At 40.1% G+C, this 22,780-nt stretch overlaps 1 protein-coding gene across 5 annotated transcripts; it reads right to left on the minus strand.

Moving 5' to 3' along the window:
* Positions 1-521: 521 nt before the first annotated feature.
* Positions 522-22,723, minus strand: LOC137471439 (carbonic anhydrase 13-like). Of its 5 annotated transcripts, none has more exons than XM_068185804.1 (7): positions 22,585-22,723; positions 14,194-14,391; positions 10,378-10,496; positions 6,988-7,083; positions 5,791-5,853; positions 4,743-4,898; positions 522-2,600 (listed from the first exon to the last, which is right to left on the minus strand). In XM_068185804.1, the coding sequence occupies exons 1-7, from the start codon at positions 22,613-22,615 to the stop codon at positions 2,487-2,489; spliced, it is 777 nt and encodes a 258-aa protein (XP_068041905.1). In that variant the 5' UTR covers positions 22,616-22,723; the 3' UTR covers positions 522-2,486. The 5 variants fall into 5 exon arrangements, with proteins under 5 accessions (XP_068041905.1, XP_068041914.1, XP_068041924.1 ...); XM_068185813.1 differs by lacking the exon at positions 22,585-22,723 and adding an exon at positions 16,010-19,553; XM_068185823.1 differs by lacking the exon at positions 22,585-22,723 and adding an exon at positions 12,606-12,670 and having other exon boundaries at positions 13,082-14,334.
* Positions 22,724-22,780: the final 57 nt, after the last annotated feature.

Raw genomic sequence — 22,780 nt, forward strand, 5'->3', positions numbered from 1 at the left:
AGATTCTCTGGGAGCATGTTGAGTAGTCTGAGGTTCAGTGTAGCTTGGGCACACAGGAAACTAGTGACTGAGGGCACAACCAAGTGCTCAGAGCTGAGACTGTGTCCAAATTCACACTTCACTGTTGTAGGGGATGGATAACCTGAGAAGCTGTTCCCAAAGGACTTCAGGTAACTGAGCATTTCTACTCTTTTTCAGATGTTCCAGCTAGGTCAATCTAACATGAACATGGCATCTCCACAAAAGGGGAATTACTTGAATGATGACTTCTTCTAAAACTTATTAGCATAACAATAAAAATTGTCAATAGTTCAAAAATGCACTATCAGAAAATTGCAGAACTGATACTACTGCTAAAAATACTTTATTTGGAACATAAAGACACACCTAATTCTAAACTACACAAAGAAAGACTGCAAATGATGGGTGACAATTTTTTCCAAACCTAAAGCTGCAGGCGTTAATTATAAAAGTATAGCCTTCTCTGTAAAACTTTAGGGTCTTCAATAGAAAATACAAGACACATTCATAAAATCCATGTTTTATTTCATAAAATCCTTATAAATATAAAATAATTGAATCAACTCCACTGTTTAAAATAGGTAAGAAATACGCAAAACTTCTGTTTACAATATGAAAAAGTAGCCTTATTCCTTTCTTTTCTGAGACTAACAAATCCTTTGTATCCTTCCTGCAATTTGTAAACATTTTTCCACATTCTGTAGCTACTCACATAACAAGGAAACATGTGAGAGCCAATCCTAAGTCTAAAAAAGGGAGTGAAAACATACAACATATTCTTGCTTTTCTTTTTAGTTCTGATAAATGCCTTTTATTTCTCCAATGGTCTGTTTGTGTTCTTTTCTTCAGAAAATATTCAAAAGGCATTGGGAGGCCTTGCAGGATAGAATAGCTATATTCTGGGGAGGAGAAAACAAAAAATTCCACATATCTTAAACTAAGATAAAATATCTCTATGTCTATGTCTAATTTATTGTTCTAAAACAGCATATAATGTCAATCCTGATTGTGATTTCCCTCATGTTTGTTCATCTAAGATCAAACGACCCACTGAGGTAAAAGGCAAAGCATATAAAACCTATTTAAAAATTAATTCAAGGAAAGCAGTTATAGAAGATGAATTTGTCAGAAGTACTGCAGAGATTGGTGTTAGTTGCTGCCAGTAAAACCTCTAGCTGCCTTTTTCAAGTATCACTCACTGGATTTCACTATATAGTTCTCACAGCTTGAGAGTAAATATAATTCTATCCTAAGCTACATCCTATGGCATGCTCATTAGTAAAAATATTTGGTGTAAAAACCCCCAAGTATATTCAGATAAGAAAAGCTCCTGAGAGAAACACTGGCTCAAGTCAACTCATAAAGACAGTAATTTCAACATATTGCTATTGAGGGCTGAGCTTTTTATTCGATGTTGACTTGATTCCGATTTCTTTGGCCCTCTCTGACTATTCTCTTTGGTCTTGGAATATAAGTGCAACCACTGAAGTTCAACTATGAAGCAGATCAGTAGCCAGAACCTTGACACATTCTATACCTGGGTAGCACTGTGCTCCACAGCGAGATGAGAGGCAAGCAGCATGTGGTTCACACTGCAGTGTGCAATGGTTTGGAACAACAGCTATCCCTGCCTCTTGTTTTTAAGTGGCAAAAATCTGATGCTTACATGGATATAGTGTAATAATATCTTATTTTTCACCAAATGCAACAAACTGGATTTAGGCACAAACAGCACCCTCTATGCCTTTCCACCTTGCAGTTTCCAGGTTTCAGGACAATTTCATCTTGTGACATTGTGAAATTCAGGAACACCTTATCTACCTGACATGATCTTGCAATATACAAAATCCTTACTATTTGCTTTTAAAAAACCCATCAATCAGTACATCATTACTTCTATGAAGCAGCCAGAATACCAGGATCATATTTTTATGAAACAGGACCTGTTTTACTTAAATACTGCTAATCATTACTGTTTTTTGTTGGAAAGTAAGCACGGTATTGCAGAAGTCAGCAATGAAATTACATTATCCTTGAAATATATTTTCTTTGAGAACTGCAAATGTGAGGTTTTTACAGAAGCTAAGTGTTATGTTAGAGACCAGAAGAATTATCCCAGAACATCCTATACTGTCAATAATACCAAGGATCCTGTTCAGTAATTTGGTGGCAAAATCTGGGCAACTCCTTCACCACATTTGACCCTTATGATTAGCAGTGACCTGTGTGCATGCAATGCTGATGGCCTAGTGCTTCCAAGCCAATGCACTCAAACCCAGTCAGACCTGTTAATATCAATGAATCTGTGATAACTCCGGACATACTTGCCTGTGAGAAATGACTGCATGGAAACCACTAATAAAACAACATCTATTAGTTAAAACAACTAAAAAAAAAAATCACAAAGTATATTAGAATGAATTCAGCCTTTGGTTTCAGAGGGAGGCTACTCTGGATTTACTCCTTTAATTCCTTCTGACTTCTCGTCCTTTTAGAGGCTGGGGAGGCCGGAAATTTCTCAGCAAGCAGCAGGCGACCTCATCCTCAGCAGTGCTCAGGAGGCTGCGGAATTTGGCCAGCTGTAACCAAAAGACACATAAGATTCAGCAGAAAAACCTCATGTCAACAGTAATCAAAAAGCATGTAAAGTAATCAAAAAGCATGTAAATATTAAAGGCACTTGTCACGTTTTTTCAACTGAAAGAACAGAACTGTATTTTATTAAGTCATGAGGGGAATGGCAATTTCACCATTTCTCTCCTTGTAAATGAAAAAGGGGATGACTACTGAGAAAATACCCCAAAATACGTGTCACCGTGAAACTGGGCATAAGTATTACTTGTTTCCTTTATTCACACTTTGTCTTCCATAACCTAATCTAAACAAGGGGTTATATATATTTTTTAGTTATATTTCATAGTTTGGAGATTCTGAAATGCTTTCGCCAAAAGATAAGATTATGTTTCTTATCATACATTCTGTGAATGGTTCCTTCTTCAAAGAATATATTCACAATTAACCTGGAAGAACCACACCAGGTATGGTGCTACAGAAAGCTTCTGCAACTAGCACTCACTCAAACCAGGAGAGGTTCCAAATTCTTGTCTTGTGAAGATACAGGACAAGCAGTTATTTATAACTCAGCATATGCTGATCTCAGCAGAAACCCCATCAGAGCTCCATGTCTAAACCTTGGGAAATCTGAGCCTGATTTCTGACCTAAGTATAGAATTTTGTTTAATTTCTAATCTTTCCAATAGTTACTAGTTCTACATATCACTTTACTTCCCTCCTAGGCTACTAAAGGTAGGACAGCACAAAAACCCTTCCATTATAATAGAGCATTTAGTTGTAATGGCACATTGCATTGTAATGACATTAGGAGCAAAAAAGGTCAATGCTATATTGCTTCACCCCATTCTGAAGCTATTGTTTGTAATTCAGGGTCCTGTAAGTTTCTAAAAACTTAAAAGCTATTTTTAATTTCTTTCAACCTGAAAAGTGCAACAAAAAGTCTGTAGTAAACTCTAAAGCCCTAAAGAAATACAAACTTGAGGAATAAAATTAAATGGTAGAACAATATTAGTCACAGTGCTGACTGATCAATCACAATAGTGGACATTACTAGAAACAAACACTTTAGCTGCATGCATCTTTATGTTGATAAGAATATAGCAATTTTTACTTTAATACATAAGACATAGCTAAAGTTTATGAAAAATGACTAATAAAAGATCACTATACTTGACACTTTCCCATACCATGTTCCCTGACCCTGTTACACATGGCTGTTTATATATAGCATTTCACATTTTAGAATGCATTAATTATAGATTTGACCAAATAACAAACTTTTAACCTAAAAATGGCTTTTCTTTGGAAAGTTGATACCTTGAGACAAGCTTTCAATCCTAGATCCAAACACATTGCAGTGAGCTGTATAAAGCCAGATTGAGGGTAGTGAGGAAGAAATACAGATGAGAAAAATACACACATTGGGCAAATAAATTACTTCAAATCAGTTACAAACAGAAATCTGAGCTTTCCTAGCAAACAATCCATTCAGGGAACTGACTTAATATTTACAGCAAAGACTGAAGTCACCACTTCTGCTGAGTAGATGGTCTCTACTCAGAAATACTTTACACCTAAGAGGATCAGCCCGCTGGGTGTCACTGTTGCCAAATTAAGATACAGCATGAAGCTTTAACAAGAAATGTAAATAGACTCTTTTATGTCGAATCACAGCTTTCCTAAAACAGCCTAGCATAACCCCAACTTATTAGAGTAGTATTCTCTTTTCACAATTCTAGTAGGTTCATCAAGTTTTATGTATTTAGAATGCAAGAAGACATTTACTACTTGTCTGCCAGATAAAAATGACAAAGATGAGGTTTGAGCAGGATTGCAAATAATTAAATCAACTGGAATTCCAGAATTTCTAAGCATCACCAGAAATCTTTTTTTAAGTTCCCTATTGATTATTTTTGTTTATTAATTGTTAGAGTATGCAGATTCTTTTTAAAAAATAATAAAGAAATAGCTGTTACAGTAAGAAAGGCAACTAGTCAGAATAAATTTGATATACAAATTTTGACTTTTGAAAATCTTGTAAGATCTGCAGTGCCAAGGTCTGCAAAAACCCATAATTTTGGGTGGCATTTACAATTTCCATTCTTACAAAAGCAACATTTCTATAGCAGTGAAAAATCCAAAGATACCTGTTCAGAGCAAACACTTATGGGCTCTCTCAGAACAATCCAGATGACACTCTCAAGAAGAGGTGGAACAGTGAGAGAGCCAAAATAAGTCCAGTAGTCCAGGGACTTGGGAAGCAGACAGCTGGGGTCGAAGTTTGTGAATAGTGCTTTTTTTCCCTGAAAAGAAATAAAAGAAAAAGAAATACCAGGGCAATATTATTTAAAAGCAAGTGGCCAAAGTAAATAATGCCAAAGGAGGTAGAGCTTGTTCCACTATCAAGCGGGCTGACACCATCTTGGGTGATGACGGGAGGTCCTCATCACTGCTCTTCTGATGAGGTCTTACCTCAGTGACAGCTCTGCTGAGACTTTCCTTGATTGCCAGCAGGACACCATGAAAGGTGTCATGTTAGCACAGACTCCCCTAAGTTACAGATGACCATGAAATGGAAGTTGAGGGGAGAAGAGAGAAGATGTTTGACTTTCAGTGTGGTCTCTGTGGGGCTGGCAGTAACCAGCCCACAGTAACTGTAACCCCACAGTAACCCCACAGTTTACTGCCACTTGGTTCCCTCCCCACTCCTCCCAGGAACTACTTCTTCCCCCTGTACTGGATACCAAGCCACAGATGTCTGTCTGAACATAATGTTGAGAATCTGGCTGATTTCACGCGCACAAGCAATAGGTTATTTCTCACCCTGTACCTCATCAAAACAGGGAAGGAAGTCTTTCCCTCATCTTTTTTACAGCTGTCCACAAAGGATGTTTTTTCCCCTGTTTCTATCCTCATAGCAACAGATTTATCAGAGACTGGGTTCTGTGAGGAATTAGCCATTTCCTCTGATCTTTTACTGTGTGAATTTTTTTTTTGTCTATTTAGTTTTCAACTTAAACAGAATGCACATAAACTGTCACAAATCAGGTATCAATCACTAGAGATAAGGAAACATGAAGGTGTAGGTAGTAGCAGCCAGGTTTCAAAAAATAAAAAACCCTACCTAAAAATAAAAAACCCCAACAAAAGCAACCACCACTATTAGCTAGCATTCTTTTAGAAGCACTTGTTCACCTTGATTCTGATGGTGTCCAAGCGGTCAGTAATCTTGTTCAGTTGAGGGTTGCATTCACCAATCTATTAACACCAAAGAAAAAAGAAACACTGGAGCTCCAGAGAAAAGCAACACAAATTAATAAAAAAGCAAATGCATAATGAACTCCTTTATATAACTGAAGTGACTGAAAGATCTGATGCATTTTGTGAGTACAAAAAATGTGACTAGGTGGTCCTTAGAAATAATACTGGTCATACAGAAGATTCTCTCCCTTGCTGATAGTATTCAGGGTACTCATACTAATTACTTCAGCTACAAAAGAATTACAAACGTTTCACTACAGGGGTATAGAAACTATTTATATTTTATGTTTTAATATGCAGGATATTAAAAGTTACATACTAACATCAAAAATTTAAACTGCTTGTAACATTGAAAACAATGTTCTTATGTGAGAACATTCCAAACTGAATTTGTGTGCTAACAAATCCAATGACACTTCCCTTGAGTCATTGTAATGCAAACTGGAAAGACAGAATTACTGAAATGCTGAAGCAGTTCTTTGCAATTGCTGCATGGAACGGCTCTCTGACTGTGCCAGCAACAGTATTAGCTGTTCTCAGGAAGCTGTGTCAGCCACCAGAAACCACAGAATTTACCAAAGCCCTATCTTTTGCCATTGATTGTGTGAAGTCCCCATCTGCTTCTTCATACAGAATTCAGTGAAGCTGTTGCATGAATTTAATCTTAGAATAAGTAGAAAAAGGCAAAAAATGGTATAAAATATTTATTAGGAAATTCTCCAGTTTCTGGTTTTGCATTATTTAATTATTATTATTTTCAAGAATAAACTACCAGCTCAGAAACAAGCCATTAAGAAAACATTAAATCAAGCTGTACCCCTAAAGGAACACGCTAGTCAAGAACAAATTACTGGGATCTAAATAGTACTTTATAGAATTAAGTTCCACATCTAATGTTGTTTGGGCTTGCAGAATAAGCAAACTGAAGAGTTTGACTGTCTTGAAAAATCTGTTAAGCTGATATTTTTATTCTTAAAAGAAGCGCAGCTTTCTATATTGGCAGCTAAACACTATGAAGGAAATAAGTATAAAACAAATATCTCTTTAGCAATACTTACACAAACCATAACCATTATCTCTTTGGGCTTATAATGCAGATTTATTATTAGGGATGAAGCATTCTCTTCTTACCTTCAGAAATACAGCCATGACTGCTAGTCCATCTGACTGACAAGCTGCCTCAACAAAACTGGAATACTTCTCTGCATTCCAATGGACCACATGAAGCTGAAAATCAAGAGACACGGACAGCATCAACTTTCACTGAACTCAAGTAGTGGCAAATTAATATTACAACTTTACTTTTATTTCACTCTTTTGTATGCAGAATTATTCAGTGTTCTAAATGCAGATATTTAATGAAATCAGTAAATATGTAGCTCACACAAATGGCAAAAGCATTTCCAGTGGCTGAGATTATTAAAAATTTATCAGCAATCGGCACACCATAGTGCCTGTCAAATTGCTGTTGGGTCCCCAGATTTTGAACTGAGAAGTTAAGACAAAAAAAAGCCAATGGTTATATAACTAGAGGTTTTAAATCCATTTTTAGTACAGCTGAATCTAAAAAGTGATTGAAATTCATGAGGATGTCATTAGTATTTTACTCTTCGTTTTTCTTTAATCAAGCAACATTAATCATCCACATAAATGGCTAGAAAACAGGGAAATACACACTAAACTTGCACTGACCCCTTTTCCCTTCTTTAGCTTAAGGGAACATCAGCATTTCATTTTTGACACTTTTCAAATGTTATTTTCTATGACTACCAGTAGTGACGCCCTTACAAGCAGGTTGATTACCTCAGGTTTGAGCATTTGCATTTCCAACATGCATTATTCTGGAAGTGTCCTGTCATATTTGCTTAAGAAGCTTAAAGACACTACCCAGCCAGGAGGGAAGAGGAAAAGCCCTGTGATGTCTATTTCCATGCCACTTAAGTACCTCCTGTTAAATTAGGTTTCCTAGTTCCTGACCACACTTCATGACAGGAGCTCCTGGTTCCCAAGAAGTTCCAGGTTGTTCCAGCCTTGAGCAATGGTCTGACTGCCAAACTGGAGAGAGCACACTCACACAGCACTTAACTCTAACTACTTCACAAACACTAATTACTTTCACAAATCCTCAAAGGATTAGTAAATCTTATTACACATAATTTTTAGTTAAAGATGCTCAGAAGCAGGGCATGAGATTGGCTTTTCTAAAATTGATGACCATCTTTTCAGATTTTGAACTTCAAGAATGCTGAAAAACAACTCATTGAATGACTTAAACTGGGATGAACCCATGAAAAAAAGGTTTCCTTTTGGAACACAGCACCTACAGGACAAGTAAAGTAAGAACAATTTAGGAAAGCTGAAACCTGCTTTAAAGGATTTCTATGTGAAGCAACATAGCTGCATGGTTGAAATAAGGATCTAGAAGTATGAAGATTTTTATTCTAAATATCAATCCTTGCTTAATCTCTACATGTTACAATTTTCCATATCTATAAAATGGAACTCTTACTTGGTCTTACTTGACATCAGTATTTTAAGCATTTGGGCTCTAAAGTGCTGAAACATTACTTGCAGCAAATAAGGAATCCCACTGTCGTCAATAATAATACATGTACAGCCACGATGACATGCATGCTAGCTCACAGCTTTAGAAATCCTTGAAGGAAGTTGCTAAGAATATTATACATTAAACCAGGAGGAGAACATAGTCCACTAAACCTTTCTCAAGTGCATTAATATCCTGGGGTTCATAGTGTCTGCACTGCTCCCTATTATAAGTTCACAGAACCTATGATGAACAACTTTTAAACAATTACATTTTTACATATACAAAAAGGAAACAGATACTCTCAGTCAGAAATTACCTTTATTGTGGATTTGGGGAAAAAAAAAAAAAAAACAACCCAACAGAGAACAAAAAGGAAAATTCCCACAGCTACTAAAAGCTTACCACCACTCCCTCATAGCTTTGCCAAAAAAAAAACCCCAGAAGATAACCCTCCGAAAACCAGAGCCCCCAAACAGAGTGTGAAACACTTTTGTGTACAGACCCGTTCTCAATGGCTTGTGACTTCTCTAAGGAATATATCCTGTCTTACCACCGTGGCGTCACTGCAGCTTGTGAAGAGACCTTGATCAGATCGTATGCTGTCACAGAGAATGGAGCCACGGATCCCTTCTGCTTCCTGGTGGGCTTAAGGGCCAAAACTTGCAGTCTTCTTTACCTGTACATTAATTCTTTCTTCAATTCAGTCGATGCTTTTTCTTCAAACCTTGCACATCTTCCTTACAAAGGTGAGCACTGAAAACATCTTCATGTCTCCTTCTGAGGTATTTTCTTTTGTGTGCACAATATTCAGAAGCCTTAGTTTTAATTCTGAGTTTCTTATCCCAAAGCCAAAGTGACATCTAGAGAGCTTCTTGTGGAGGGTTACCCAACCAACAGGTAACAGAAAGGCTTTTAGACTGTCTAGAAATTCAGAGATATTTTCTCCTTCCATCTGGTTTCTTAGATGGGAAACATATATTTTCTCAGCTAGAAATTTGGGGTTGGCACTTAATGGTTTTAAAGCACCTCTATTAATTCTTTATATTCCATCTCACCTGGTTCCTGTGGAAAACATAAGCCTTTAAACACTGCAAATGTCACTTTTCCCCATTAGTGTTAGAAAACCGATCTTTTTTCCTGACCAGTATGTCTTATACAACTTCCAGTAAAGTCTGATCACACCACAGTGCAACATTACATCTCTTTCTTCTGTAGTATTAGGCCTTTTATTTGTCCATTTATTTTTACACTTTTTACTTCTTTTTAACCCCAGAAAACTCTGACACTGTCTGAATCACATGCTTTTAAAGATATCAGTCTCCTGAATAATTCCATGTTACTTCTATTTGCAAAGAGGAATCTTATACTGAGAACTTTCTCCTGCAGATTACTCAAATACACCAAAGAAGACAGAGCAGAAGTGAATGCTCCATGCCAGAGCAGATGGTGCACTTCTCCCTGTGGCACACCACCTCCACTGAAGCACAGTACCCCACAAACAGCAGCCACCCCACAGACAGCAGGCATCCCACAGATATTAAAGCATGGTTCTCAAAGTCATAACCACCACATTGCTAAGTGCACCAGAAAATGCAGCATTCTTAAGTCATGCATAAACTTTACACTACATATGCCCCAAATCCAATAATTCTGTGGTTTTTCATTGAAGATGACTTTGAAAATGTTCTTCAAGGAAGAAACAATGAAAGACAAAGTTTAAAATAACTCTTGAACATTAAGTCTTGCTCTTATCAAGCTCTTGTCTTCTGTACTCCTTTTTTAATCCTCTGCAAAGCTTTCAAAGAGGTTCTCCTTTGAGAAAGGACCAAACATGCAACACTTCAGGAAGACCACTTGTCTTTTGATAAAATGAGGGGAAGATGAAAAGCAGGAAGAGGAAGGGCAACTTTATTTTTGCAATGGAAAACTAGTCACAAGCTTAGAGGTACAGATAACTCCATGTAAAGCCTTACCTCTGCTGCATACTTCATCCCATCCACAGTGTGCTCAGAGCCAGCTTCATCATTGGATCCCCAGTGGAAGTGAATCTGGCGCAGCCTGTAGGTCCCACTGAGTGGCCCCCCAGTCAGCACTGGAAACCCAAGCAGAGGAAAAGGCTTCACTGAGAGAACGGGAGTCTCTATCCACATCCTCTAACCTCACACCAGACTTCAGTCTTCGGACACTCCTCTGCTCCTGCTCATAAGTTGTCTCAGACGGCTTTCCATTTCTTGGAAGTGCTACAGAAACCCTCACCTGTCAAGGATATGACTATGAAAATTGCATTTATGGGCAGATTAGTGAGTTATGGCTCACTAAAGGGTATGCTGTTATTGTCAAGGTTGGATATTTCTCAGAGAATGGGAAAATACTTATATTTTTCAACACTCAGGAGTTTCCTGTCTTGATTATATTCAAAAGAATCACTAAGAAATTAAGCTCAAAATATAGATTTTATGAATAAGGAGCAGGGTCATAAAAAAATTAATGTCAGCAGAATTTATTTTCATCTTTGAAATTTGGTGGAAAATAGGAGAAGCTGAAATTTTCAGGGCTCTTTCCTTCATTTGCAACTAGAACCACTTATATCAGATTGAAGTCTGAGGAAAAGGAGCTTATATTAACATAAATAAAATTAAGCCAATGCTATATGTGCATTGTACAACTGCAACATTACTGACAATTAACCAGGGCTGGAAACCATGTCCTATGAGGAGCAGCTATGTATTTTGGGTTTGTCTAGTTTGGAGAAAAGGAGACTGACAGTTGTCCTCACTGCTCTCTACTTCTGCGGAGGGGAAGCAGAGAGGGGGCTGCTGGTCTCTTGTCTCAAATATCCAGCGACAGGACTCATGGGTAAGGCTCAAAGCTGTGCCAAGGAAGATTTAAACTGGATGCTAGAAGCATTTCTTTACCACAATGGTGGTCAAACACTGGAAGAAGCTTCCTAGAAAGCTTATCAAAGCCCCAGGCTTATCAGAGTTTAAAAGGCATTTGGACAATGCCCTTAACAACATGCTTTAACTTTTGGTTAGCCCTGAACTCCTCAGGCTGTTAGACAAGATCATTGCTGCAGGTCCCTTCCAACTGAAAGAATCTACTCTATTCTATTCTTTCTATTTATATTCTGTTCTGTTCTAATTCTATTCAAACTAACATGCATGTGGGTGGGCTTTTCATTATTTTGCTTTTGCAAGTGCTCATAATTTTCTTGTCAGACTTGGACTCAAAATATCTCTTCACAGAGCCTGGAATATGAATTACACTCAGAGAGATTCCTTATTCACAGCAAAACAAATCACTCTACTCTCCCAACTCTTTATGTCCGCTGAGTGTTTGGGAATCAGTCTGGAATAGTTTACTGGCTCATTACAGAAATTTTAAGGGGAAATGAGGGAAGATTTAACCAGATGTTTTTTAAATTAAGAGCAGTAGGGAGGACAATAGCAATTTTTTCTCTCTTCTAGGTTTAGTGCAAAACCTACACTTTCTTAGGAACAAAATACACCAAATAAAGATTGAAGAAGAATTTTAAAGTTGCCCATTTGCTAACACAAGTAGCTTGGATAATGAAAAATAACTGGGACTGTTTATTCTGGGGAAAAATATTTAACTTCCTTAAAGCTTCAACTCAAAAAACATGCATTAACACAGCTTATAAACTTAGCAAACAAAGGAGATGGAGTAGTGGAACTTTTAAATTCTTTATTTTAAGGAGTGTAAACTTCAAGGCAAATGATCCTAGAAGAAGTGTAAAGATCAGTGTTCTAACTGGCTGAGGAAAAACTATTATGTAGAAATGTACCAGCATAAAATACTTATGCTGAAAAATGTGGAAAATGGCCTGTTGATGTATTTGTACCACATCACAGAGTGACGGTAAAACCATTTCATTCCAACAGTAGTTAAGGAAGAGGGTAGTCAGAAGTTCTTAAGGCAAATATCAGTATCTTGAATTTTGAAAAATACCAGAAGAAGATCAATAGAGTAATTTCAAAGAATGGAGCTAATGTGGTACCAAAGAGCATTAACAGACTTACACAAACAGTTATAGACTTGACAGCCCAGTTCCAATGCTGACCAAAGTGAGGAAATAGTTCATATGGGAGTCAGTTAATAATGCATTAGAAGATGCTCATGTATTTAGTACCAATTAATTTGATTTTTTTTCATGAAACCAACACATGGCAGGAGTTCTTACTTCACAGAGTTGCCCCAGAAGCCAAATTTGGGCCCTAGAAAATTCAGTATTTTTTGAGCAATGACCTGAAAGAAAACAAAAACAATACTGATAAAGTTTGTCAGTGACAAATATTAGGGAAAATAGTGAATTACTCAATTTATGGTTGTGGACTGAAGAATCTGGTCCATGCATAGAAGACAAGGGGTCTACTGAAGGAGACTGAGTATTCCATCTGTTAATTATCTGATCAACATCCGTCAGTGCTTTGCCATGATATGAACTGTATCCTTGGAGATATGGCCTGGGGAAAGCAGTAAGAGGAGGATTGCATTACCATTGCTTTGGTACTGGGGGAAGCCTAGAGAAACACTGTGCTCAGGCCCTGTCACTTCATGAAAGGAGTTAAAAGAGTGGAAGAGGTTCATGGTGTATTCACATTCATTAACTTTTTTTCTTTTAAACTGTGAGGGTAATTAACAATTAGAACAACTTACCAAAAGCTGTGGTAGGTTCAGCATCACTGGAAAATTTGAAATCAAGATTGTATATTTTTCTAAGAGATGTGTTTTAGTTCACCAGCATCTACTAGGCTCGAAGCAGAGATTAGTTCTGGGAAGTTCCGTGGCATCTGACACAAGGTCAGACTAATCATTGGTGGTCAGCTGGTGGCTTTCAGGCAACATCCAATGTTGACAGAAAGTTTAAAACTAAGACTGTTCAGGAAACAAAAACATGACAGTGACCCCATCTATGTCTCTCCCTCTTGCCACTATGAGCTAATAAGTCCTCAGGACTAAGGGGTCATCAAATATTATTCTCTCTCTGGCTTTGAGGCTTGTGAAAGCATCATAAGGTCTTGGATCCTCAGCTAAGCCTCACATAGCCACGAAATTATTTTATTGCTTGAAGATTCTGCACTCCTACAACTAGAAGAGGAGGCATGCTGGCTTGCCCAAAAGAGAAGGTTTCAAAGATGAAGGCACTAACATTACAAAGACTATGATACACCAGAGAACATCTAAATAAGAACCTATTGTTTGCAAAAAGGGAAGCTACATACTCCTGGAAAAGACTTGGGCAATAATACTTTTCAGAGAAGAAAAGGGATTACTCGAGATCTATTTCACTTGTTCTGTCATAAGAACTTGTTACTTGTCATAAGAACTCCGAGTATAGGTTGTAAAAAGGGGAAAAACATATAACCAAACCTGCAGCTAAATTCAGATAAGAGATTTGAGCGATTCGGTTGGAATGAACCTGTAATGAGACAGAAAGGATTCATCTGCAGTGAGAGAGCAGCATTTGAAAAATTGTACACAACACTGTTCAAACAGGGCATTATCCAGCTGGTGGGGGTGGATCAAACCACTCCTGTAAGTGGGGAATCCCAACACTTTCTGAGAAACACAACCTCAAACTTGTGTCCATCCAAATATGTTCCCACACTGCATCATGCTGAAAGACAGGGGAAAAGGAATCTCTCATCCAGAGGAGCAAAGCCTTACTGTTTATAAGGAGTTCATACCCAGCAGTGAGACGTGCCCAGGCTGTAGGCCTATTTAGGAATTGGTGGAGGAAGTTACAGTGCCAGAATAAAGGAACAAACCTGATTTGTTGACGGTGTCATCAAACTCCACACTGGTGGAGTGCCCGTTGTTAAGGATGATTTTAGCAGAAGCTGGATCATAACTGGGATTTAGAGGACGGAGGGAGGGATCATACTTGGTTTCCTCAGTTTTGATGTCGATGGGTGACTGACGGTCTCCATTAGCAACAGGAAAAACCTCCTTCCAGTGGGCAGGCCCTGCAATGCATTGGAGAAGAAGTCTAAATTGCTGACAGCAGCCTCATTCTTATGAAAGAAAACTCGACTTGAATTGTTCTCATCTGCATCTTTTAAATTCAAAAAGGATGCATCAGGAAAACACAGGTCAAAACATTCAGCTACTTTTGCTGCATCATATTGCAATAGCAGTTCTCTGGACCCTTTCATGTACCTTGCATGCCCCTTTAAATAAGGCCACAGTATGTAGATAGATAATTATTCCCAGGTAAGATTTAGCTGTGCACAAGACACATAAAACAAATGCTCATTCATGCTCATTCAAATCAGGCATCTGTATCCAACAGGCATTATGTCCCAATAAATTTTTGACATGCCATTTTTCCCTAATATCATGTCTCATTGTGTCTTTAAGGATTACCTCTCTTCTGTGCAAATTTCTGTATTAAGATTTTTTTTATGCCTTAAGTCATTTGCTGCAAAAGACCTAAGAACACATCTTTCACTGATCACTCTGATTGAGATGGGGAGATGTCAAAAAAGGTGACTGGTGATGTCAGAAAATCCCGAGTGGTTCCTGGAGCCTGATGGTAGTGCCGGGAACCTAAACACTGCTGCACCTCTGATCACCTCCTCCTAGCCCACCAACTGTGCACATCAGCTGTCACAAGAAAGAGAGACTGTCACCCTCTAATCATGAAGTGTCCATGCACACAGGCACACATACACACACACTAGTGTAGCACTGACAAAATCAAAGAACAGGAACACTCAGGACAGTGGTGCCTGCGTGAGGTTTGTATTTCTACTGCCTTCAGCTGATGAGAGTAGATCTTCCAGACACAGATGCAGTGCCATTGACCGGACTTAGGTAGAAATTATAGGACTAAAGAAGCTGTTAATCAATACTAGTCATCTCAACCTTCCTCTCTCCAAGCAGGCTAAGCAAAAAAATGTCACCTGAAAAGCTAATAAATCAATAATATGGATATGAGAAAATGGCAAATAACATCCTAAAATAGTAAGAAAAGCTTCACTGATAAGATACATGAGTTATCTGTTGTTACTTACTAAACATCTGAGAGTTCCCAATAATTCACAATAAGAATATACATGCTATTTTTAACCATATTTGGATACAAAGATAAAGAAAAATATGAATAGTAAATTGCCTGGGGAATATATTCTATAAAGACAGAAAACAAGGTTTAGAATGGAAAGTAGAGGAGAGCAAGGGGAAAGAAGAAAGGAAAAAGAGAAAGGTGAAAGTCTGCAGGGCAAACGATCTTTCAGTATTAAGAAGAGCACAGAACTTGTTTTTCCTCCAGGCTTATAATGGGTAAAAAGAATAATAAATCAACTGAGAGACTGGATATAAGAAATACTTAATATGAGCATCAGAACCTTGTCAAATAAAATCTGCATCACTGGAAATCCTCATAAATAACTCCCTACACTGAAGATAACTGACCTCAGTGCAAAAATTTGGTTTAAGTCTTTCTGGATGGCTTAGCACTTAAATAAAAATAATGACAAAAAAGGATGAAAATGTATGATGCCGTGGTTAATAGCCTAACATCAAAAGCTATTATTTTCTTTCCTTGACTTCAATAGAAGTTAACACAGCTCAGAAACCCACAGGTGCTAAAAGCACCCATGCACCCCGGCAGTAAATCAGGGAGGAAGCACCCACAGCGCCGGGGGCTGCAGTTTGCACAGCACCTGGACAGAGAATGATTCTCCTCTGAGCAGCACTGAAAAATAGAAGTGGAAAAAATTTGTAAAGATTAGCCTAATTCTTAAGCCTCAGAACAAAGATGAAGGCCTTCAGTCTTGATTTTTTAAAAAGTACTTTTGTTAATTACTTCATTAACTAAACTAAATAAAGAAATAGATTCTAAGGCAGAAGATTAAAATCCTACTGGTTTGAAACATAAAACTGTTTAAACTTAATTCCCCTCCGTTCACGAATGGTCATCAAAGCTATTCAATATTCTAAGTACATACAGTTTAGAATGTAATTTTAATTGTGTTTAGATCCTAATATCCTGTAGTTAGGAATGCAACACAAAATTTTATTTGTAAGAAGCACCACTCCTCACTACCAAGATTTGGAATTATTAGAAAAAGTTTATTGGTACTTAATTTTAATAATTCTAATACTCCTTAACTGAGAAAAGCCAAAAATATATTTATGCACTTAACTACTTGATCTCCTATTGCTCTGTCTCAGAAATAACTATATGTATTTGAATTAAATAATACTGATGACTTGCATTCAGAAATAATACAAAGTTGCCAAAAAGAGGACCCAAGGCTGTGATTCTGTCACTACTTAATTATTTGACAGTAATGTACAGTTCTAAAAAGACATTATTGCTAGTTTGGCACTTGTTCTTGGCTCAGATGACCAAAATACTGGTTTGCTATGGTGATTAAACATCTACCAGTAAACCAACTACCAGACATCTGACCTTTCAGAATATACAGGAAAGTATCAAGAAACTTCAGGTCATTTTATACCACTTGTTATATCAAGAGGTATTCCTTACTAGGTAATCTACCAGCAATCTAGTACAATTATCATGCTAATTATCATGCTTTTGCCACTCTAGGAAAACTTTGTCTCAATTCATTTCTATAGACTCCAGCCCAATGCAAACTTTGTGTATGACTGTTGTAAAAAAAAGTCATTACTATTGAAAGAGATACTCGAATGCATTTCATACAATCAGATTTAAGCCAGTGCGGTCCCCAGGGTGAAAATTTATTGTGAATTAGATGCCTCCATATAAAAATAATGTACACTTCAGTTTTCTAAATATGCACTTTAAGACATATCCAGGGAGTATAACTCATTAATTCACTACCCTTCATGTTTTTCTTTACTGAATGAAAGTGATTAATATACCAATTTTTGAACTTATGAAATCGTCTCCTGCTGTTGGGAAAATGTTCTGTTGCTAGAGGCAATTTTCTAGTAGCTCTTAACAATCAAAGCTATTGTGACTGAGATTTATGACAAAAAACTGAGCCATCTGCTCTGAAGATTTCATGCTTTTATTTTGGACACAGCACTATCACAGGCAATGAATTATCTGACACTTCTAGGTCAGACTATTGCTGCACATACATACCACTCACCAGCATTGCATACTGCCAGCTCATGAAACAGATCTCACAACAAAGGCAGTTAAGAATTTGGCAAGAAACAGAACTCACTATAGCACCTCACAGTGCTGCATTTTGATCCAGCTGAAGCTAAAGATTACAAATTTCACCAACAGGATAACTTGAGACAAGCCCAGTGAAGACACTAGAGTATACAGCTGAATTCCAGTGAGCCTCTATATGAGCATAAAATGAAGCATGTACAGGTGAAAAGGGATTTGGGTTTGGTTATTTTTCACAGTTTGTTATTATATATAGAAAATTCATTATTTTAGGATGGTCTGACCTTGACAGGATCACATCCTCATTTATTTCTGAAGAGAATCCATTGCCCAGTTTATCAATCACAGAGTGCTTAAATTTATAAAACTTAGGTTTGCAAGTAATTTGCATATTAGGTTACAGTAAAATGAGATCAAACATAAGCAATCAGAAATTCATTATGGGTAAAATTAAGCACCTTTTTAAAAACAGATATTGAAATTATGTAACTATTCTCAGAAAGAAAAAAGTATAAGGAGTTACGGCTCAACTGAAGTATCTTAAAGGTCTTTTGCAATCAAATGATTCTATGATTCTATGAAGTAATATCCCTTTTATTTAGAAAATGCCTCAGCATTACTGTAGTAACTAGATCAAGAGAAATTTTTGCTGTAACAGACAATACATGTAATATTTACCATATACTTTATTAAAAAATAGTGAACTGAAGTAAATTGATTTCCCACTGTGGTCCATTCCAAACTTACTCATTTTTTGATTTGCCTTTTAACTAAAGCAATTCCCCTGTAAACGAAAAGGATTTAAGGGGCAAGAACATTCCCATCCTGATAGGAACCTTGAGCAGCAGTGAAAAGCATGCATGATGCCACACTGAAGCCAATCTTCAACATTTCAGTATTATGCCTCTACAGATTAGCATCATCAAAACTGTGAGGTAAGAAAACTGGCAAGAAAGCAAAGGCCATGGTTTTCACAGAAATAAAATAATGCCTTCACGTATTTCAGAAATAGGTGTGTTGCATCCTGGATTTGGGTTCAAATTATGGGTTTTTTCTTTGTTAGTTTTCCAGTTCTCTGTACCCTCGTGCATCCCCCGGGTTTTCCCCTACTCCTGTGGTTTCCGTGCCCGTCTCCCCGTTCTCGCGGTCCCACTCACCCCAAAGTCTCGTGTCTGCCCCTGCTGTGTTCCCATTGGTTGCTGAAGTAGACGTCATCACCACGATGTCTGTACCCATTGGGTGGGAGGGCTCCCCGTCCGCCCTGTCCCTTCCCTATTTCATCCCACTCCTCGGCATGCTCGAGGCCTTTTGCGTCCGTGCGAAGCTGGGAGCGGGCTGCAGCTTTTCCACCGCAGCTCTCGCAGCCACTAAAGCATCCAGCCGCCACGCGGACGGATTTGGACGAATTCCCTGCCTCTTTGTTTCTTCTCTCACGCCGACAGCAAAGTGCGGCCAACAGCCCACCCCGGAACGCGGCAGCAAAAGCGCCCGGGAACTGCGGCGAGCCCCGGCCCCGATGAAAAGCTGAGACGCCCAAGCCGGGTGTTCGAGAGCTGACCAGAGCCGAGAAAAGTAACACAAAGCCGCGTAGGTGCATCAAAGGAACCGAGAACTGCATTAGGTTTGTGTGACAAGTTACTCGTAGCAGGGAGGCTGCAGGTATGGCTTCTGTGAGAAGCTGCTGAAGCTTTCCCCATGTCCAATGGGGCCAGTGCCAGCTGGTTCCAAGATGGACCCACTGCTGGACAAAGCCGGGCCCATGAGAGACAGTGCTAGAACCTCTGGGATGACAGCTTTAAGGGGAAAAAGTTATTGTGCAACAGCAATTGAAAGAGAGGAGTGAGAATATGTGAGAGAAACAGCTCTGCAGATGCTAAGAGGAAGGGGAGGACATGGTCCCAGAGCCACTGCAGGGATTCCCTGCCCCATAGTGAAGACCAGGGTGAGGCAGCTATGCCCTGTATGGAGGTCCACAGTGAAGCAGAGATCCACTGTGGCATCCCGGATTTAGGTGTAGATTAGGGGTTCCCATCTGTGTTAGCCAGCCGAGCTCTGTGTAGCGCCGTGCACCCCCCTGTGTTTCGCCCCGCTGCGGCCGTTCACTCCTAGTCTCTCACTGTTGGAGCTTCGGCCCGTCACTCCTGTGACCACTCCCCGTCCCGTCCAGAGATTTTGGTGTCTGTCATCCCGATCCCACAACCCCGTTCACCCCAGAGCCCGGGGTCCGCCCCTGTCGCGTCCCCGTTGGTCGCCGCGGTCCTCGTCATCGCCACAGCGCCTGTCCCCATTGGGCAGGAGGGCTTCTGCTCTCCTCGCCCTGCCCCCGATAAAACCCCGCACCTCCCGAAACTCGGGGCCACATTCCCCCACGCGGGTGCTGGAGGTGGGTCACGACCTCTCTGCCGCAGCTCACGCGGCCATTAAAAGACTTTCAGCCTCCCTCGTGGGTGAATTGGACAGTTGCTTCGCTTCTTTGCCAAAGTCCCTCGCTCGCGGTGGCAGAAACCGTGGCCTGCCCCGCCCAGACCGCAGAACAGAGCGGTGTCCGGGAAAAGCGGCAAAACCCAAGTCCCGGAGAGAGGCGGTGCCGCTCCAGGCACCGGCGCTGCCCGGGGCTCGGGGGAAAAGAACGCAATGCCACAATCCACCTGCAGCCCCTGCAGGGTCTCAACTGGAGAAAGTGGATGTGTCTTGAAGGAAGCTGTGACCTCATGGACAGCCTACACTGGAACAGGCTTCTGGCAGGACCCCATTGGAAGCCCAAGCTGGAGCAGGTTTATTGGCAGGACTTGGGGCCCCCTGGGGAATCCATGCTGGAGCAGTTTGTGAAAAACTACAGCCTATGGGAAGCACTCACATTGGAGAAGTTCATGGAGGGCTGTCTCCATGGGAGGGATCCCACACTGGAGCAGGGACAGAGTGTGTGTGAGTAGTCCTGCCGCTGAAGAGAAGGGAGAGGCAGAGACAACATGATGAATTGATCACAGCTGGTGCAGGAGAGGACATAGAGAAAATCAGGAGTGAAGTTGGGCCTGGGATAAAGGGAGGGTTGGAGGGAAGGTGTTTTAAAGATTTTATTTTCTCGTTACCTTATTCTGATTTGATAAGCAACAAATAAAACTAATTTTCCCATGGCAAGTCATGGGAAAAGTAACTGGAGAATGATCTCCCCGTATCCTTATCTTAACACCTGAGCCTTTCAGTCTATTTTCTCTGCTGTGTCCAGCTGAGGAGGGGTGTGATACCGTGGCTTTGGTGGGCACCTGGTGTCCAGTCAGGGTCAATCCCCAAATATTTTAATTATTTACCTGACAGTGAGCCCGTGTCCTTAAACATTGATATTCCATATATGCAGGCATGCATGTTTTAGTATTTGCCAGTTTACTTTATGCACATAATGATTTATGTTGTGATTGTTGCTAGTAGCAATTGCAGAACTCAGAGTGAACACAGATGTCTTTTCAACTCTTCAGGCAGTCAACCTACCCCACATTTAATTAATTTCACTTTATTTCTTTCTGAATTGCAAAAGGTAATCTTAGTTTCAGAGAAACTATTTTCAGGGCCATGAAGGCAAACAAAATTTTCAAGAATCAGAGCAATATCCTTCACCTGTTACTCAATCAATCAATAATAACTAGCAAAATCAATAAAATAAATGCAGTAGAAGAGAAAAAGCTGAGAAATGAAACTGATGCTAGGGAAAAGCACTGAAGTGTTCAATATCCATGCCTCCCTCCTCTCAGCTCCTGTGAAAGGTGTGGTGAAGGGGATGGACTGATGAGGAACTATCCACCCCACAGCTGCTGTGGGGCTCCAAGAAAGAAGTGAAAGGCAAACTCCACCTCAAATATTTATCAGGCAGGCATTGTATAGAGTTTTTTAGGAGAGAAGGGCCTCAGGCGAGGTCCAGGGTCAACCCAGTAGACATTCTGGTAGCCTCTCCTCTCTGTAAGTTGAGAATAGCAAACAAGAAGAGATAGGATAAGGGAGGGAGAGTGGACTTCTTATCTAGGCAGGGCAGGTGAAGCTCAAAGCATAGAAACATATGGAGAAAATAAATTGAAAAACAAGACCCATTTACGTCTTCAGGGGAGGGGTAGGGTAGACTGCACAACAGCAGATAACACACCCAATCATTGCAACATCCCTGTGATCCACCACCACCACCCAGTTTTTCAGGAGAAGTACATCCATCCAGAAAAGATGGAACAAGAGGGCCAGGAAGGAAAGGTAATACTTGCACAAACAGTATTCCAAAGTCTAAGTAATAATATACACAAAGCATATTCTTATAGGCATTAGTATATGCAAATATATAGCTGTCTCCCTTTACTGTCACAGCATTTCATTTCTTTGTGTACAGACAATATAAGATATTCCATGTATTTTATCAGAGTTGAGCCTACAATTTACAAAAACACTTTTATGTCTACTTGCATGACTTGTGAGACCGTCTGCACACTGGAGCAGCGTTTGCATGACTGAAGATGCAAAACAGAGCCAAGTCTTTAAGCCTGCTGATGAGCCCATCTTGGGACTTCAAAGACTGACAAGATGAAGGAAACCACTGAACAACTAAAATCCAAAAGCGTCTCCTCTTAGGTACATAGTCATACATTTAAATAACCCAGTCAAGTAACTAGGGTTTCCCACCGTGTAGTAGAAGCAGAACAAAGTTGGAATCAGAAAAGCACTGCTGGTACATTAGTTCCGATCAGTGCAGCTGTCAACCACGTACTCGATTCTGTGCACGCAACTGTTCAGCTAAAGGAGAGAACGAAATCCCAAGCGGGAACGCGGCAGACCCGACCCCGGAGCCAAGCCCGGCCGGCTCTGCAGGCGATGCTGCACGCACGGACACCTCTCAGCCGCCTGCCTTGCAGAATGCCGAGACAAAAATCGGCTCGCTCTCACACTGCAAAGCATTTCAGGTCGTACAGCTCTCCCGAGGGCGCGGGAGCTGCCGAGCCCAGCGGCGGGAAGTGCTGCCCGCGGGACCCCGCTGGCCGCCCCGACGGCCCCGGCCGCTGTTCCCTACCGTTGTGCTCGTCGTATCCCCAGTGCAGCATGGCTCTGCTCTCCTGCCGGCACGGCACGGGACAGGACGGGACGGGACGGGACGGGCTAGGGCGGGAGAGGCGGCTGCGCCCGATTTGAAGGCGACGGGCGGCGACGCCCCGATCCTCGGGCGCTGATAAGGAGACTGCAGCGCTCCGGCCCCCTGGCCCGTCCGT

The sequence above is a fragment of the Anomalospiza imberbis genome, chromosome 1 (genome assembly GCF_031753505.1).
Source record: "Anomalospiza imberbis isolate Cuckoo-Finch-1a 21T00152 chromosome 1, ASM3175350v1, whole genome shotgun sequence".
In the NCBI taxonomy this organism is placed as follows: domain Eukaryota; kingdom Metazoa; phylum Chordata; class Aves; order Passeriformes; family Viduidae; genus Anomalospiza; species Anomalospiza imberbis.